We start from the raw sequence: 18278 nt of genomic DNA, 5'->3' as shown, positions 1-18278 counted from the left end.
ATTGAATGAATTAGGTAATATTCTTTATTTTTGTTTTTTCTCGAGCTAACTTTCCAAGTAAAATAAAGAAAATGTCGTGTAATTAATTATGACTAACTTAGACTTCAAATAACCAAACTGTCGATCATTCTACTCAATTCCAGAATTTTGACAGTGTGAATTGTCGTCATTTGTATGTTGATTATATAAAAAGAAGATTTAAGAGAATGGATCCACAGAATTAATAAAAAAAAAAGAAGAAAACATTGATGACGATCCTCATCTAGAAAAGTTATTTCCCTTGTTGTTTAAGCCAAGGGATTTTCCCTGTTATTCAAGCCAAGGGAATGTAAATTTCCTCTTTAGATTTTTCATCCAAGGCCGTTCCAAATGTCTATTTTTTGTTTTCATCTGACACGTTTTTTAAAATTTTCAGGCTATTTCTGCCATGGGCCGTGATTCATCCTTAAACTAGGTTGCTGCAACCATGATCTAGGAAGTGGCATAATTAATGATACTCCGATGACAATAAAATATATTTTTAGTCTTTATTCTTAAAAAAAAAAACATATTTTCAAAGGTAGTCAAAAGCTCTTATTTTATATATACAAAATAACAAAAAAATACACGAACGAAACAGACAAAAAAAATCAAATAAACACTAAAAAAGGGAAAAAATTAACCATTGTTGAGCTAAAGTATGTTCAAAAAGGAAACGAAACTTCAAGGGAAAAAGGCGGTTGTTCTGAATGCAATAGCAACAGTAATCAATTTAGCAAAAAAGATGGAAAAGGAATGTTTTTAAAACTAATAGTGATCGCAAACTAGATCACAAATCGAGTCTAAAACATCTCGGGTGCAAGAGCAAATCCGAGTGTGGAGAAATAATGCCCACCCAGCTCTAGAGCTCTTCTCACCATCTTCTAAAATCCTCCAAAAATCCTCCAAAAATCCTGTCAACTAGTTTGGTCATAAGGTCACGCGGGATGGAGGATCTAACGTCTTGTAATCAGCTTTAAAGGTATTCCAAAGCCCTCGGCTTAGTAAAGTTCAATTGTTCATTGAACTAAGTAAAAAAATGTATCATAGTATAAGTTAGAATTAATAGTTGGTCAGAAGCTAATAGAAAAAACATCTGTCTTCATCTTACGAAATTCTTTAACAAGCGTTAAACGGTAACTAGTAATAAAAGCTTTCTTTAATGTTTTTTAATACATTAGCAAGTGATAAGGTGTTCGATATCAATAAAGAGCTTAAATTAGGAATTTACTTCGGAATTTCGAACAGAAAGCGACGTAAAGTAACTTGTACAGGAATAGTTTTCTTTCCTGTCTTTATCCTGAAAAGTTCAAAAAAACAGTTTCAAAAGGAAAGCTAAACTGACAAAACAAGATAATACGTAAAAAAAAGTAAACAAAATAGAACATTTAGATTTCTGTTGATTAACTTAACTGAGATGCAATGATACAAGATTCAGAGTTTCTAATTAATACGCCAACATAATTCCTTAGTAAAACACATAGAATACACGTACCTACAATTTGAAATTAAAAGAAACAATTCTTACTTACAAGCAATTTCATTGCTTCAAGTGAAACAAAATAAGGGAAAGAAAAAGAGAGAGAGAGAGAGAGAGAGAGAGAGAGAGAGAGAGAGAGAGAGAGAGAGAGAGAGAGAAAGAAAGAAAGCGAAGGAGGGAGAGATGTAATTTGTGCTAAGCACAAAAGTGCAGTTCAAATTATTAAATCAACAGCGACTTCCCAGTTGTTTAATTTTTCAGATAACCCTGTAGATTGCTGCTCTTCTTTATTCGTGTTCTCTCAAGTAAATGCAAAGAAGGGATTATGAAAAGTGAATGAAGTAAAACAAGAAATTCAGTGAGCCAAGTTTCGAACTAGACATCCGACCCCATGACCCCGGGAATTATTGTAGCCCCTGCGACCCGTGGGTCATAGTAACAGACCAAAATACGTCTCATGCAACTATATCTCACAGGGTACAACTGTACACGCTCCCTATACTTCTTACAGATGCGTTATGATTAATATAAGTGCTTCTTTGTAAGGTCAACGAGCAATTACACAACTTCTGAATTGTTCTGTATGTACGCAGTAATAATCATAATATTTTTTTTCTTCAAAAACTGCTGGATGTTTTACAAACTTTCACTGAAGTTTATCTGTTTGTTTTTTTTTGTATTCTTATACCCAGGTAAAATTTAGGATTTACATTTCTTACCAGTTGGAGTTAGAGACCGCTCATAAAGAAACAAAAAAACTACAGCTACAACTGCTAAGGCAATAGTGTTGCTCTGCAACACTATTAAAGACACATAAAAACACTAAAATACAACCAGATCTATTTAGAGGACGGATTGAAATACATAGTGATTGTAGACAATTAAAATAACCTCTCTAAAACATAACAACTTCTTAAGTAGGCCTATGGCTAAAGTTTAATTGTGGAAGACTCAATTCGTTAGACATTGACTATCTGTTGAACTCTTTGTCTGTTTGATATGGCTCATATTTGAAATTTGGCGTTAGGTCAAACGTAACATATTCCTAGAAAAAAAAAGACTTTAAAAAGATGAATTAAAGTAAAGATATGTTAAGTTTGCAGCAATACAAATTAATTAGAATCTCCTGATCAATTACAAACTAATACGCCAGTTAGTAGCCCAAAAATTATGCACTGAAAATAAATACTTTAACCTTAAATAAATGTTACTTCACAGTTTCTTCAAATGGGAAGTAACTTCCAGATACTGGCAATACTAACCATTATTATTATATTTGAAAATACATTTCAAAACCGCTTTTTAAACTATCGGTTACTATGGGCCGTGGTTTGCTCTTACTAGGTTGCAACTATTACTGTGACCGTGATTAAATAGAACATGTGTTTTCAAGTTAAAGTATAAAGCGGAATAACCCAAAAAGAATCTAAAATGGACCTGAATTATTGAAAAAAAACTAAATTATGACATGGCAAAATCGGTAGAATCCTCAAACTGACACTCTTTGCAGCATGGACAGCTTTATTGTTACGTCTGGGTCACGGTCCTTAATAGACTTTTCTACTATTGCAATGCCAAGGGGTGGGGGGGGAGGTAAATTAAAAATCTTCATGACCCTGAACCAAGATAAGAAACATAAGTAAGGCCGGAGTGCTCATAATCTCATAGCCTTGATCAAGATAAAAAAAGACATCTATAAGATACTTGACTACATTTTTCATTCACCTATAGCTCCTGTAAACTATCAGGTATCTCATTCAGGTTTTCGATTTTTCACCGATAGCAAAAAAAAATAAAAATAAAACTTCATCGTATTCATTGTTCCATCTTTCACCACATTTTCCTGATATCGCAACATCATTTCTGTAAAGCTCATTACCGGCAAATAAACATAGCTGCTGCCAGCCATGCTAATGGCACTGACCTATCTATTCCACACTCAATCAATTAGCAAGCACCATTCGTTACAAGCAGGACAGGTTATTAATTTTCCAATAAGTCTTAATTCAAGCACAAAAAATTGAAGCTGAATAAATACTGCTTGCTAGCAATATCGATCACCTCACAGAAGAGGCTACATAGATATTCAGGAAAAAGAAATGCGTCAGGACCCACTTACCTATTCCTCACAATTTAAGAGTAACTAAATACCAGCAGATACCTACGGCGCTTGTTGCGGATTCCCTTCGCTATCCTGCTTGTTACCTGAGAGATCTGCACAGCACTGATGATGTACTTTAAGACTAACGAATGTATATGGCGCTGCAAATACTACTCGAGAATAATATTTGTAGCGTAGTGGAATAAGCGATTAGGGAAAATGACTGTATTTTAAAAATCTGTATTTAAAATTATGCACACCAAAGTTGGATAATATCGTGCCGATGTTAAAAATAAATCAACACATATATCGTTGCTGTTATGTCTATAAATCGTATATAGCTTCCGAAATAATTGCCAAAACACATTTGTTCACTGGCGCTTAAAGGGGAGATCAGCACGGCAATGTATATTCAATCGTATTTCGCCCATCCTAGTCTAAATTACTTTACTGATCCTTCTTTCAGAATAGCTAAGTCGAAGGATGTCATGGAAGATGTGAGCATGTCTTTTAGAGATCCAATCATGAATGTATGTACAAAATTGTCAAGCATCTTATGAGTTACGAGTAGACTAAAGTAATTATTTCCTCCGAGTATTTCAATAACCCTGCACTTTTGTTTTGGCACCCATGCTTTCCCTCATCCCACATTGTTGATGCTTTCAGATAAGGTCGTTCCCTACGACAGTCAAACAAAAAAGTTTTTATACGCCATTTTTATGCAGCTCAATTCGGACACCTATGCATAAATTTTAAGAACTTATTCTGTTTTTCTGTAATCTGTTTCTTAAAGAATCTTCTTTCTATCCTCAGAATATTTAGATCTGCATTACACCTCAATACACCTAGTTTTTCTGAGCAACTAACTTGTTTACAAATATTAAGAGGGCTCAAACTGCTTCGATCGCAGAGAGTAGCATTTGACATTTTGTTTCTAAACATTGCTCGGCAATGTGTCCTTTGAAATTTGACGACGATTACACAAATAAAAAAATCTGTCACGACCATGTCTACGAATGAACAACTAATGATTTACTTGGACCAGAAAAATAACACTAGGTAATTCATGCAGCAGCTAACACCAGCAGATTGATGACCTGATGACTCAGCTGATTCTGGCAGACCAAGCAGCGCAAAATAAGAAACCAAATATTCCAAGGCGTAACCAAATATAACGTCCAACTTTTTTTAAGTATACAAAAGTTAAACGAGCTATTATTAGGCATTCTCCAGAAGTAAGTCCCAGGGGGGCACATAGTGAACCATGCCACAGGTATGTAGGGTACCTCCAGGTAGGGAGGTACGGATCAACACAGGACCCGGTTTCTTAGGGTCATTAAATGTAGATAAAGCACAGACCTATGGACCAGAATTTCAGACAGAGGAGGTAGAAGACCTCTATGATGTACACTGGGCAGGGCGCATGGGTCTACGGATAAGTCCTGACAGTCACAAACCCAGTTTCAACAGTGGGTTTAGTTGTTGGTGTTGGAGAAAACCAAAAAGGCATTTTATTCGTAATATATAAAACTGAATCCTGCATTGAGTAGAGAAAATGACTTATCACGTTCCTTCAATTAGTCACAATCCTTTGTTCTTTGACCCTCTGTTCCAAAGTGCATGAAAAGCAATCTAAAATGAAAGCCATAGCTAACGCATCCCGAATAACAGAAGAAGACCACAGGATGATATCTACCGTCCATATTGATACTGTAACATGGACATCGATACCGTTCAATGCAACCAATGATTTGGCGACCGGGAACAAAATGAATAGAATCATTTTGATAACATCGAACACTGCCATTTCGGAGACTATGCATATGTAAAAATCGAGTTTGTCTATTGGAATCCAGAATACTAGAACGCCTGATAAACGAGGAAAATAGGTCTAGTCCAAAATAGGCTAAACAAATACGACTAGGGCACAGCGGAACTTTCTTAGGCATACCTCCTTATTACTAGCAAGGAAAGGCTCAGAAAAACAAGACAAGAATAACAACGAAAGACAAAAAATCAAATATTTACGCCGCACCCATCTCGACTGATTTCGATAAGAACAAATGGATCGCCATTCAATACGATTCAAGTCTAAGCTCCAAGCTGTAGTAAACGAGATGGAGAATTTAAAAGGTTCTATCTTCGGAGTCTCCCATCCAACGACAGAGTCTAGTTGACGTAACTCTGAAAAAAGATTTTCTCTTTGTTATTAGAGACTTCAATGCTTCGATCAGAACTGTTTTTGTGAGAAAGAAAGATTCGTGGGCAAATTTGGCCTTGAAAAACAAACAGAGAATGGGCGAGCGTCTCACTGACGACTCGACTACTTCTAACGCCTTTTACAAGGACAGGGATTGCCTAAAAGACAACTTTCATAGGATATAGTTTGACATCTTGCAAGAAAGTCTTAATGCTTAAAAATCGTACTTAACTTTATGGGTTTTAGATTATGCTTGGTCCTTTTTTTCTAGAAATTAATTAAGTTCTGTTTATAGTAGATCTCAAGGGTTTTTCATAAGCATGATCTTATCTTCTTATATTCCTTGTTAGATTTGTGAGGTTAAATTACCCGAATTTTGTTATTTTATTGCAGGTTTTTGAAGAACTAAAGGTAGTATTTGAAACCGGTGTTTTCATTTTCTTCTCAGTAATCAGCAAATAGATTTTGGACATGCTTTAAAACCAGCATATTAAATACACTGGCTCTAAAGAATGATGTGAACCGATTATAACTGCTGTAAAAGAATTTACTTTTTATTAATCTAGAGTCAGGGCTGGCAAGACAAGACTGTGGCTCATCAGCCATCGGTACTTATCTGTTATAGCAACCCCACTCAAGAACCGTGCTCTAAAACTCGAGGACAAGCCGGTTTCGTCTGTCTGTATTAAGAGACAATTAGCTTACAGTCAATGGAAAAAAAGTGACAGGTTAAAGAATCCCCCAAATGTGCAAATATAAAGCCCAAATTTATTTCCAAAGAATTATATTTGCATCATGTTTTGGCATATTTCATTAAGATTAGTCTTACTTCACTTCTTGAGTGGGGTCAATATAACAGAATAAGTACCTAGCAAACAATAGTACATACACAAACTTACAAATAGTAAAGAGTAGAATGGAAAATACAGCTTCAAACTTAAAAAGAATAAAATTCCCCCATTTTCTTTTGTTTTTTCCCTACCAAGACGCCGTATAGAGTAATTAAATACACTTCGGCTATACAAGATCTAAACACATTCTCCAATAAAAAGGAAGAAACCGTCTGAATCGAAGGACCAGTAGTTGTACAGAGAATACGTTTTGTTTTCCAATAGCCAACATGAGAAAGAACACAACAACGAGAAAAAACTTACCCGTGCTTGGTCAAAAGCATGGCTCAAAATTTCCACTAGATCTGATAATGCAGGTCGCTCATCCAAGTCAATTTGCCAGCATTGCAGCATAATTTGAAACAAATCGTCAGAAATATTAGAAGGCTGCGTTAGTCGCAAACCACGTATAACTCTATTTGGAACATCTTGCGAACGAACTTCAGCATATGGAGTCCCACCTAGAAACAAAAAAAAGAGTATAGTGGAACATTCCATGAATCAAAGAGTTCGTTTACCCCTATAGTAATTGACAAATACAACAACAATAGGATATTTTCGCTTGTGAAAATATACTTTATTCATCTGATTATCTATCAGAAACACCTTTCACGGAAAGTCCAATTCAGAATCCACTGAAAATCCAGTTCTGAGACCTTCAATGCCTCCCTACCAAAATAAAAATCCCATAGGCTTCTACTCTAACAGCAAGTTAGTGACAGGTATCGTTTTAACTTAAAGTTTTAAATACAAACTGTCTAATCAGTGGCTCCTTTAAATATGATGAAGGTTCCTGGCATCCCCACCCACAAATCTGTTTTTTTTACATTCATGTTTAATATTCGAACAACAATGTTTCTAAGGCTTTAGTCATCTCTGAAAAATTCACCCCTTGAAATACATTCGGGAAAGGAGAGGGGAGTTGTCTGAAATACTAAAAATGTAAACTAGGGTCCTTTCTCATTTTTCAAGGGAAGTTCTTCAAATTTTTTTTTTGTGAAGGACTCCCTAAAGCTCCTCCTCCTTCTGTGCAGGTAAACAAATGAATGTAATCTTTTATGTTACACTTAAATATTTCGGAGGCAAGAGGGAAATATAATCCGAATTACTGACTTGGTTCAAAGATATTCCTCGGTTATAGGGGACTTCTCCTATCCTCTTTCCTTCTTCCGTACCTACATGAAGTTGGTTTAGGACCAGATTTTATGAAATTAGAAATTTGAGCCTACAAGTGCACATTTCGATGCTTTTGGCACCTCCAATAACAGAAAGATTCACCGAGTCCACTCCCTATTAGTTGGTGCTTAGCTAGCTATTCACCACTCTACATAAACTAAGAACGCTTCAGGTGAGGCAACTCAGCCAAACGAAGATCAAAACTAGGTGTAGAAAACTAAGTGTTTACTTTGCATCGACTTGGACGTATGTTTATAAAAAAATGCGCTACCAGGTTCTAAAATTAAGATTATGGCTTCCAAGACTGAGGAAATAAATAAACAATTTTTTGATAGTTTCTAAGTTGATTAGCTATCTCAGAAAGTGCGCCTAATAGCACATGGGTCTCTTGCGGCCAAAACAATTGGTTCTTGCCACAGAGTGGTGACCATGTTCATTTTGTACCCTTTTATGTTCCTTTTATGAGGATTCTTTGAGTAGGGATTCAAGATTTGACTTGACTAAATTCGACTTTGAACTTTGACTAGAAATTTAGATTGAGCATATTCAGTTCCACAGGATGGATAGTTTTTCTTATATCATTCCCTAAGAATCAAGAGTTTCGATAAACCTTGTAAGTAATCAACAGTACTGACCAAGCGTAAAGATTTCCCAAAGTAAAACACCAAAAGACCAAGTATCAGATTTGGGTGGGTGTAGAAGAGATCTTAAAGTCTCAGGTGCCAGCCAGCGCCTATAATCAGGCTTGTCTAAAAGTGTCTGAGGATGCTCTGGAGTGAAACCTGTTATTTTAGGAACGAAATCGTCAGCAATCATGATATTCCGGGCACAAAGTCTTCTGTGAATGATCTGAAAACAAAAAAGTAGTTTAAAATGTCGGTAATTTTACATATACGTTACGTGCTTGAACACAAAGCGGATATGGCAGATAAATTATATAATTTACCTCAATATGCCCTGTCAGAAAAAACAAAATAGCACAAAGATCTGGATAATTTCAACAGGACCTGTGCCAGGCCATCATCATCCTTGCTTAATGAAAGCACACCTGATAATGACATGGCACATCTCCTGTTGGAGTTATTACTCGGAAATATGTCTAAAAGCCCGAAGAATCGCATCAAAGGTGAGGTGAAAAATCAATTACATAACATAAAAATTTGGTTGAAACATTTATGAGTGTTTATAGAAGAAATCATATTAATATCTACAGTTTTAAAAACCAAATTTTAGGACTTATCTTTACGATAAAGGCCCTGATTATCTGTATTTAATTTTTCACCCAAAGACCTTAGTTCTCACACCTGAATGCAACAACCCTTTTTGCCCATTAGTTAAAGATCCTTGATCAGACACAACAGAAGCTTGCTGGTGACCAAAAACACCTGTAACTAGCTACTATAACTTAAAACCATTGGCATCGTTTGTCTTATGGAGATGGCTTCGAAGACTTTACATTTCGACTTCGTTTAAACTACTACAATAAGTTTCTATTAACAACTGCAAGGGATACGTAGCTATTATGGTTGGAATAAAAAAAATTTCAATGTTTATGTAATAGTAATTTCGCCGTTACTTGGTAGAATCAATTTTGCAAAATAGTGAGAATTTCTATCTATTTGGCAAACAGACAGATATATATTTATTGCAACAGAAGCTACGTTGGACCATTGCAAAAAAAATGACACAAAATAATAGCACATGATAATAACACACATTGGGTAACAAAATATGGTAAATAAAAATAAACATGAAAAACATAACAATTGCAAAAGAGAAACAAACATAATAAAACAGATTATACCAAAAAACTAACTCGCAAAATTACACAAAATGTCGCATACATGATAGATGGGTACTAAATGCTTTAAATCCACATGGTCCATGGCTACAAAAAGGAAAAATAAAACACTTCAAGCTATAGTTCACTCGGGATCATTCCCAATTTAGTATAATTTGCAATATTTTTTATGGACCTATGACATTTTGACCCCATTACTAGGCCCAACTACTCAATTGACAATAAACTGCAAGAAAATAGTTCTTTTCTTAAATCTGGTAAATCAGGACAAAAAGCCATGAAGTGAAACATGTTCTTACCTTAATTTCCAAGAATAGGGCACTAGTAACGGCCATCTATTACCCTTACTTTCCCTTTGTACTTCCTCCTTTTTCCAAGTGCTAGGAAATTACCCCTCCCAAACATATGCCGCTTAATTTCTTACGGCACCTGGGTGACACTATCCTCGATTGCCAGTAATTACCTATTCTCACCAAACCTTTACTCTGTAGCTTCATATCCCATTCTTACCCTCTTTTGGTATCGACTTTTATTCCCTGTATGACCGTCCTAAGTAGTAGGACCCTGAAAAAGTTACTTCATGCTTCCTTGAGATTTGCCTCTCAATCATTCCTGTGAAGTCGTATCTTTTATCCTGAGAAATTTTAAGCTATACCAAGAGTCAAGTTCTGTTTTAGTTCAGATGTGGATTTGTTTCTACCGATGGAGGATAAGAGGCCGTTGTAGTCAGTGTCTTTTGACACGTAGCATCGTCTAATATACCAGAACTCAATTTGGCTCTCTCAAATATAAATTTGAGTGGATGAGAAAGTTTACTTCTTTAATCTTGCTATAAAATTCTTGTAGTTGATGACCTAAAACCCATAAGATTTTTGTCTCTTCTTGAGATTTTCATTTTCATTAGTGGGTGGTTTGGTATATATATTTCCCCTTGGGATAGCAGGCGAAGATTGAACGCTAGGTCCTTTATCCCCACTCCTCGTCTATATTTTCCCTGTAATTACATGACTTCTGCTCATGACTTTTCTGCTATCTCGCGGATCCTCTTCTTTGAAAACAAAACCCTTTTGCAAGGGTTATTAAACCCATTATTTTGATGGTTCAATCTGGAGGTACATGGATGGCAATGGATCTTTAGCCAAACTGATCTGGTATCCTAGAAATGCGGACATCAATTATAGAGGAGAAGAAGAGAAGAAGGAGAGGAGAGGAGAGAAGGAACGTAGAATTTCACACTTCTGAAGTTTAGTATTATTTTTCTTTACTTCGTTTGTTATGCGTTTGACCAGGAGGGATGTGACGATGGCCATTCATCTCAGGGAGGGCATGTTTGATAAATACACTGTATCATTTGTATTAAACACACTAGATGCTTTGGTTCTCCTGTATATAAACATTTTCAACTGCGTTTTGAAAGCTCTGAGTTTTCTTTGAATCTAATGGTACAGTGTTATGTCGACGTCCCCCTGACCAACAAAAGAAACCCGTATACGGGTTTTGTGTTTATATGCTTTGCAACCAGTTGATAGTGTGTTTTCTAATAATTCAAGTTTTTGGTGTGTGTGACATTCTAGTAAATAAAAGTGAGTTATTTTCTCATCCCACTTCTACTTATTCCCTAACATTTAAGTTGGGGAAGGATATGCCAGCTCTTAGTATATGTTAAAGTGTAGTACCTATATTTACCAATCTTGGTTCATATGTTCAGAAAGAGCGAAAAACTACTACGATGGGTAAAGCCACTGTCTTTCAAAGAAGGTCATTCTTTGAAAGCAATGTCTTTACCTTGGAACAATTTGTATGGAGTGTGTACAGATAGATGCATGGATCGTTGTTGGGATTTCAGATATAATTTAAAAAGCTTGCACCACAAACAAATGAATGCAACGCATTAATCCCCGATTCACCCTTGCTACGAACACTCTTCCAATCTTTACAAGAGGTCCTCGACTTTTTGTTAACAATTTTCAAATACAAAAATATGCTTTTCTCTCTACTTGTATCTTCAAACAGCTATAGACGAAGTTTTTCTATTCTAAGCTGCTCACTGCAGTAAGATGGGTATCAAAAGGAAATGCTATTAGCTGTGTCTGAATGAAAAAACGATATCGAAGAATTCTTAAAAATCTAAGGATGCCATGAGTTTACTATATAAATAAATGATTGGACCTAAATCCATCGGTAGATTATCTTTCGGACATTTTTCATCAGCAAAATTAGCTGAATTTATAACTCCAAGGTAATGAAACTCACATTATTTCCCTCAAAAATAATATCCTGGCTTTATGTTAAAGCCACCAAATTAGTGCCATAATGTGAATCTCGGAAAATTTGACATGATTGAACACCTTTCCATCAAAGCCGAAAACTCAAAGGCCGAAATCGACCGAAATCGTGCATAATAGGAGAGAGGTGATTAATAAAGATATTCAAGCCTTTGAACCTGTAATTAAACTTTTTTCCAGAGGTGTCTCAACAAGAAGCTACTTTTGTGTTGTTGGAGGATGATGAAATTCCAGGTCAAGTACATAATAAGTTAGAATGACTCCCCAGTGTGTGACATATTTCCAGAAAAAATCGTTATATCACTTTTGGTATGCAAAATGTCATTTGTATTAAAAATTCCATGCTTTCTTTTGAGCTATCGGGGCCATTTGGCTTGTACTTCCCCTTGCATAAGTGGATATTTAACTCTTTTGCAGGTCAATACAAAATCCAGGAATAAGCTGGAGGTTAAAATAATATGATGTTGACCTTGACTATTAATACTAAATAAAAGTTTCACTAATTTTGTATAGTCTGAAAATATGTTGACAAGCCCTTATCTTGAGCATCAGACGCTGCAGATGAGAAAGGGAGATCGCGAAAGTCTTTCAAATGTCAAGCGAATCTCGATAATTCCGATATTTTGGTCATGTCCCTGATAAGCTACCACTGTAGCTTACGTGAATTTTGTCTCACATATTAGAGTTTACCACCCGTTGGCTCGTCAGTTTCACTAAAGGCCACCCCACCGCAGTGCTGTCCCTTGGTTGTCTTTTTTATTTACTTATGACGCAAATAGTCCCAAAAAGTACGTTACACTGCGGAGTAACAGAATAAAGGAAAAAAAAACAAGAAGAGGACATTGAGTTCTAACAGCAGTAAGAAAAACCAATAATTATTACATCAAAATTATCGGAACATAGACTCATTTCATCTAAGTGTAAGGATGGACGTTTTCATTAGAGCATCTGCAATATCCAGATGTTTCAAAAAGATACCCCAAGTGCGAAACTGATTTATAATTTTAATTATAATTTTAATGCTAGTAAATAGACGTGATAAAACACATGGGAATTTACAATTTCTAAAATACTCTTCACGTTGAAATTTAAGGCATTTTTCAGAGAAAATATAAAAAAAAAACTAAGATAGTTGTTCTTAGTGTATGATTTAAGATAGTGAATCCATCTACTTACAACTGTAACAGGTAAGTGAAAGCATAAGGTGGACCCCTAAGCCCCAGCAGCCCCCTCCCCTCTTTCAAAACCAACAACACAATTTCTCGGTTGTTTTTTCTTCTTTTTTTGTAATAATTATGGCTTACATCTAATAATGAAAATGTTTTTGCAGAAGATACGGGTGACAATTTATTCCCAACTTCGAGTAAAAATTACTTGTGATAGCTTCTACAGAAGTAAATTTCATCGTTGGGATCCTTAAAAGATTTAATCAAACAGTTGGTGGTAACGAACTGTAGTAAGGAGCGACCCGGCTCAATAGTAAACGAAACTCTAAAAAACAGAATTTTGATGCTAAAAGATACATCAAAAGAATCGAATTTTCACGCTGATTCTAAATATATGTTTCAATTAAATTAGTCTTTTTCATCCAAAGTTACGAGCCTGGGAAAATTTGCCTTATTTTGGAAAATAGGGGGAAACATCCCCAAAAAGTTATAGAATCTTAACGAAAATCACACCATCGCATTCGGCGTATCAGAGAACCCTTTAGCAAAAATTTCAAGCTCCTATCTAAAAAAAAATGCGGAATTTCGTATTTTTTGCCAGAAGACAAATCACGGGTGCGTGTTTATTTGTTTGGTTTTTTTTTTTTCTTCTTCTTTTTCCCAGGGGTCATCGTATCGACCAAGTGGTCCTAGAGTGTCGCAAGAGGGCTCATTCTTACGGAAATGAAAAGTTCTAGTGCTCTTTTTAAGTGATCAAAGGATAGGATTAAGATTAAGTGATAAGGGGGCGCCTAGGCCCCCTCCCACGCTCATTTTTTTTCCAAAAGTCAACGGATTAAAATTTTGAGATAGCCATTTTGTTCCGCATAGTCGAAAACTATAATAGCTATGTCTTTGGGAATGACTTACTCCCCCACAATTCCTGGGGGAGGGGCTGCAAGTTACAAACTTTGACCAGTGTTTACATATAGTAATGGTTATGGGGAAGTGTACAGACGTTTTCAGGGGGATTGTTTTGGTTTGGGGGGCGGGGTTGATCGGACGGGGCTATGTGGGAGGATATTTCCTTGGAGGAATTTGTCATGGGGGAAGAAAAATTCAATGAAAAGGGCGCAGGATTTTCTAGCATTATTATAAAAAAAAAAAACAATGAAAAAATAAACATGAAAACGTTTTTTCAATTGAAAGTAAGGAATAGCATTGAAATTTAAAACGAACAGAGATTATTACGCATATGAGGGGTTTTAAAAATACTTTAGCATAAAGAGCGAGGTATTTAGGAGGAGACAAATACCTCGCTCTTTATGCTAAAGTATTTTTAGTAATTTCAACTATTTATTCAGGAGGCAGCTAGGCCTCCTTCCCCACCCCTTATTTCTCAAAATCGTCTGATCAAAACTAAGAGAAAGCCATTTAGCCAAAAAAGTTAATATACAAATTTCCTTTTCAATAATTTATGTGCGGAGAGCCAAAATCAAACATGCATTAATTCAAAAACGTTCAGAAATAAAAAAAAAACTAGTTTTTTAAAACTGAAAGTAAGGAGCGACATTAAAACTTAAAACGACCAGATATTACTCCGTATATGAAATGGGTTGTCCCCTCCGCAATCCCTCGCTCTTTACGCTAAAGTTTGACTCTTTGCCACAATTCTACTTTTTAAAACAATTAAAAGCTTTAGCGTAAAGAGCGAGGGATTGCGGAGGGGACAACCCATTTCATATACGGAGCAATTTCTGTTCATTTTAAGTTTTAATGTCGCTCCTTACTTTCATTTAAAAAAAAACTAGTTTTTTTTAATTTAATTCAAAAAGAGCCCCCAAAAAAATTATAAGAAATATAAGAACTTACAATAATTATAAAACATTTTTTTTACACAAATTACCTAACAATGAATTTATTCAAACATGTCAACAGATACAACAAAACGGAACACAAAGACTTTTTTATAGATAAACGATATAGGAAACTCATATAAAAGAGGGAGCCCACAAAATAGGGGGGATGTAATTGCGTCGGCTGTCTAGAAGACCAAGAACCGCAGAAAGATTTTCATTTCGCATTATTTGAAACCAACCCATTACACACCAATTATTAAGTAAAAAAATTTTTCAAACATTATTGCAAATAACTACAGCTGATTGAAAGTTTCTATTGAATATTCAAACATAACTAAAATTTAAATTACAGCCCAATAATTTTGTTCATGTGCACAAAAGCTTGACCCCCCCCAGACACACTCTTTACACCAAAGCTTAGTAAATATCATGTTGAATATGATTACTATTGGTAATATATTGACTTTTTTTTTCAAAAAGAGTGGAGAAATTAGAGGTTGAAGTCCACTAGATATTTAGGACAATTTTATTTTTAAACTTTATCACCATTCTTTACTTTCATTAAGAAAAACTTTAGAAAAATGATTTAAGAAGATTTTGAGTCTCCACTATGTCATGAATTCCTTCCTCCGTCTCTATTACCAAAACAGCTACCTTTCACAAGTTTTCCTAGCAAGAACTACAAACAGTGCTGCAGGGTTACCCTGAGGAGTAACTCGCACAAAAAATAATAGCCTAGTAAACAACACAACAAAACACCGGACTTTGATTAATACATAATTCTCCCCAATTTTTTTTTATTTTTTTGATGGGCTTCTTGTGCCAAAAAAAAACTCTTAATGTCTACGCATTTATCGTTGGTTTCTTCCCATTGTAGATAATATTTACAGGGACGAATATACAAGTAAGATGTAATATGGTTGAGATTGCCTGTGCAAGAGGTTGACGGTTGTTGACAGGAATGCACTGCAAAGTGTAGAATACCACGTAGAGACCAAGATGGGCCCAGGCTTGCACGAAGACTTCATTCAACTGGATGTCCCAGAAATTTCTAATTATCTGGTCGTCTTAAGGCAATAAATATTTCAACGACTTAATTAATATGAGAAATGTAAGATGGAACGTGTCTGAAAGACAACTACTGTCTTGACAATTTGACTATTGAATTCGGACATTTGGACTAGACTTGTTAGGACTTGCAAAACTTGTTAGAAAGGATGGGGTACATAGACAGTGAGTAGTCAGTCTTGTTTAAGTTGGGTATGTTAATAATAGATTCTAGTTGATCAGTTTACGACCATAAAGTGCAAGGTAGCAGTCATCGGTTAAATGACCCTGTAAAACTGATCCACTAAAGAGGTATTATCTAGTCTGAAGTTTATATAAACTTACAGGAGTAATTATACAAGATCCCAGCCAGAAAAAAATGCTTTATATTAGGGGTTTGTAACACCTTTATTAGCACAAATAGGGATAGACGTTAACCTAATTTAGGTAAATTGGTGCAGGGAAGGAAAATAGCAATTCTAAAAGATTGCTACAATTTTGCAGGTACAATAATCTAGTAATAATCTATACTGCTGCCATACAATTGACCATAAGTTAACATCAAAGATTTGAAGGATCGAAGTTAACGTCGAAGTTTAACATCAAAGACTTGAAGGATCGATATAGGACCCTCAGGCATATAGGAGTCTCATTAAGAATGTTAAAAGTAAATATCGTCATCCAGTAGCGTCTAAAATTAACCAAGCTGAAATATAGGAAGTGAACTATCGTCCAGGTAGTTATGACGTTGATAGACTCTAAGATGAGAACTTGAGACGAATTTCAAAAAAAAATTGAATTTAAAACTGGAAAGTTTAGGATTTGACATTGTAGAAGACGGACGGAACATTTTAGGAAATTAATTAGTAAAATAGCAAAAGTTTCCGAAGAAAAAAAAAGATTGTATAAAAAATTTCTGAGTGATAGTTCGTGCAAAAAAAAAGCGAAGGAAGTAGCGGACATTTGTGTGAATTAATGAGTAGTAAAATGGAAGCAGTGAATAAAATTGCCAAGGATCTCGAATATGCATCCATACACCATAATGATAAAATGTTCCTTGGCATGTTAAGATAACGACAAAAAAAAATTTCTTTACCAATCAGTTACTGGTAAAGTAAGTGTTAAAGATAGATGGTAAGCATTGGGAATGCATTGAGCCGTGACATAATTGTAGAAAATTTTACAGAAAAGAATGACATTTTTTTGGTAATTTGTAACTGAAGGAAGATTTATTTTGCAAAGAAGAGTTAGAGCCAGTACTAAAAGGATTAAAAACAATATAGCCTCGAGTGCTGATAGTGGGGTAAAGGAGCTTTTATAATGTAGTGGTTATACGAAGTTAAAGATATATTACTGAAGCTTATAAATATGATTTTTCAAAAAGAGAAATGCTAAATGATTTTAGGAAAATCTTTAATTAAACTCCTTCATAAGAAAGGTTAAGTTTGGCAATCACACATGCAGTAGGTTGATTTCAAAAGGAGCAAATGACTTTGCATGGTGATACTTATTAGACTAGGAGATGCTGTGGATAAGGCTTTAAGAGAAGCCATCTTCACTTTTAGATTAATAATAAAATATGTGAATTATCAGATTCCTTTGGCCCTCAAATTTATTGACTGTAAACTGACATTCGATTTAGCTGTTTGTAAAGCTTCAGCGAAGGTCATATTTTCGCTGAAGAAGTCTTAACTTAAAGAGTTAAGCGAGTTAAGAGCCGTAACTGGCTCTGTGTGCCAGATAAGTACATTAAAGTGACTACTGTTATTTAAGGAGAAAATGTTGCATTGATTATTGACGAGAATGAGGTTAGTAGTCGCTAGGGTGTGGGGTCAGGAGCTAAGCAGGGTTGTGTCCTATCCCAGTTTATATGGATCATTTTGATGGACTTTGTCCCAATAAAAAACGGCAAGGTCTATATAATAGGAGAACACAGTATAAAAACTCTAGTAGACTTAGATTATGCACATGGATTAAGTATGCTAGATAAAATATTGAAAAAATAAACACATTTTTGGACCTTTCGAGGTTTGAGGATACAAGAACAGGTTTGAAAATAAATGTTAAGAAGTCACTAAGACTAGAAAAATGGAGAGAGAAAATTGTAGGTAACAAGATAATCTATAAGTGCAGAGCTTCAATTACACGATTAGTGTTATTTGTAAAGACGGTACATGTAGTGAAGATGTAAAAAGTAGAATAGCCAAGGTGCAGAATTTTTTATATTCCTTTTTTTTAAGCGAAAAAAGTTAAAAATCAGTCTGCGAGCTAAGATT

At 35.2% G+C, this 18278-nt stretch overlaps 1 protein-coding gene across 1 annotated transcript in view; it reads right to left on the bottom strand.

Moving 5' to 3' along the window:
• Positions 1 to 522: 522 nt before the first annotated feature.
• Positions 523 to 18278, bottom strand: part of LOC136034699 (putative inactive tyrosine-protein kinase Wsck) — a 61872-nt gene continuing 44116 nt past the window's right edge. The window contains exons 12-14 of the mRNA XM_065716034.1: positions 8501 to 8714; positions 6954 to 7150; positions 523 to 2543 (exon numbers count right to left, since the gene is read on the bottom strand). Of these exons, the coding sequence (XP_065572106.1) occupies positions 2469 to 2543; positions 6954 to 7150; positions 8501 to 8714 (486 nt within the window). The 3' untranslated portion in view covers positions 523 to 2468. The remainder of the gene's footprint in view (positions 2544 to 6953; positions 7151 to 8500; positions 8715 to 18278) is intronic.

This window comes from Artemia franciscana, chromosome 13 (assembly GCF_032884065.1).
Source record: "Artemia franciscana chromosome 13, ASM3288406v1, whole genome shotgun sequence".
Lineage (NCBI taxonomy): Eukaryota > Metazoa > Arthropoda > Branchiopoda > Anostraca > Artemiidae > Artemia > Artemia franciscana.
This window is presented reverse-complemented; position numbering and strand designations above follow the sequence as displayed.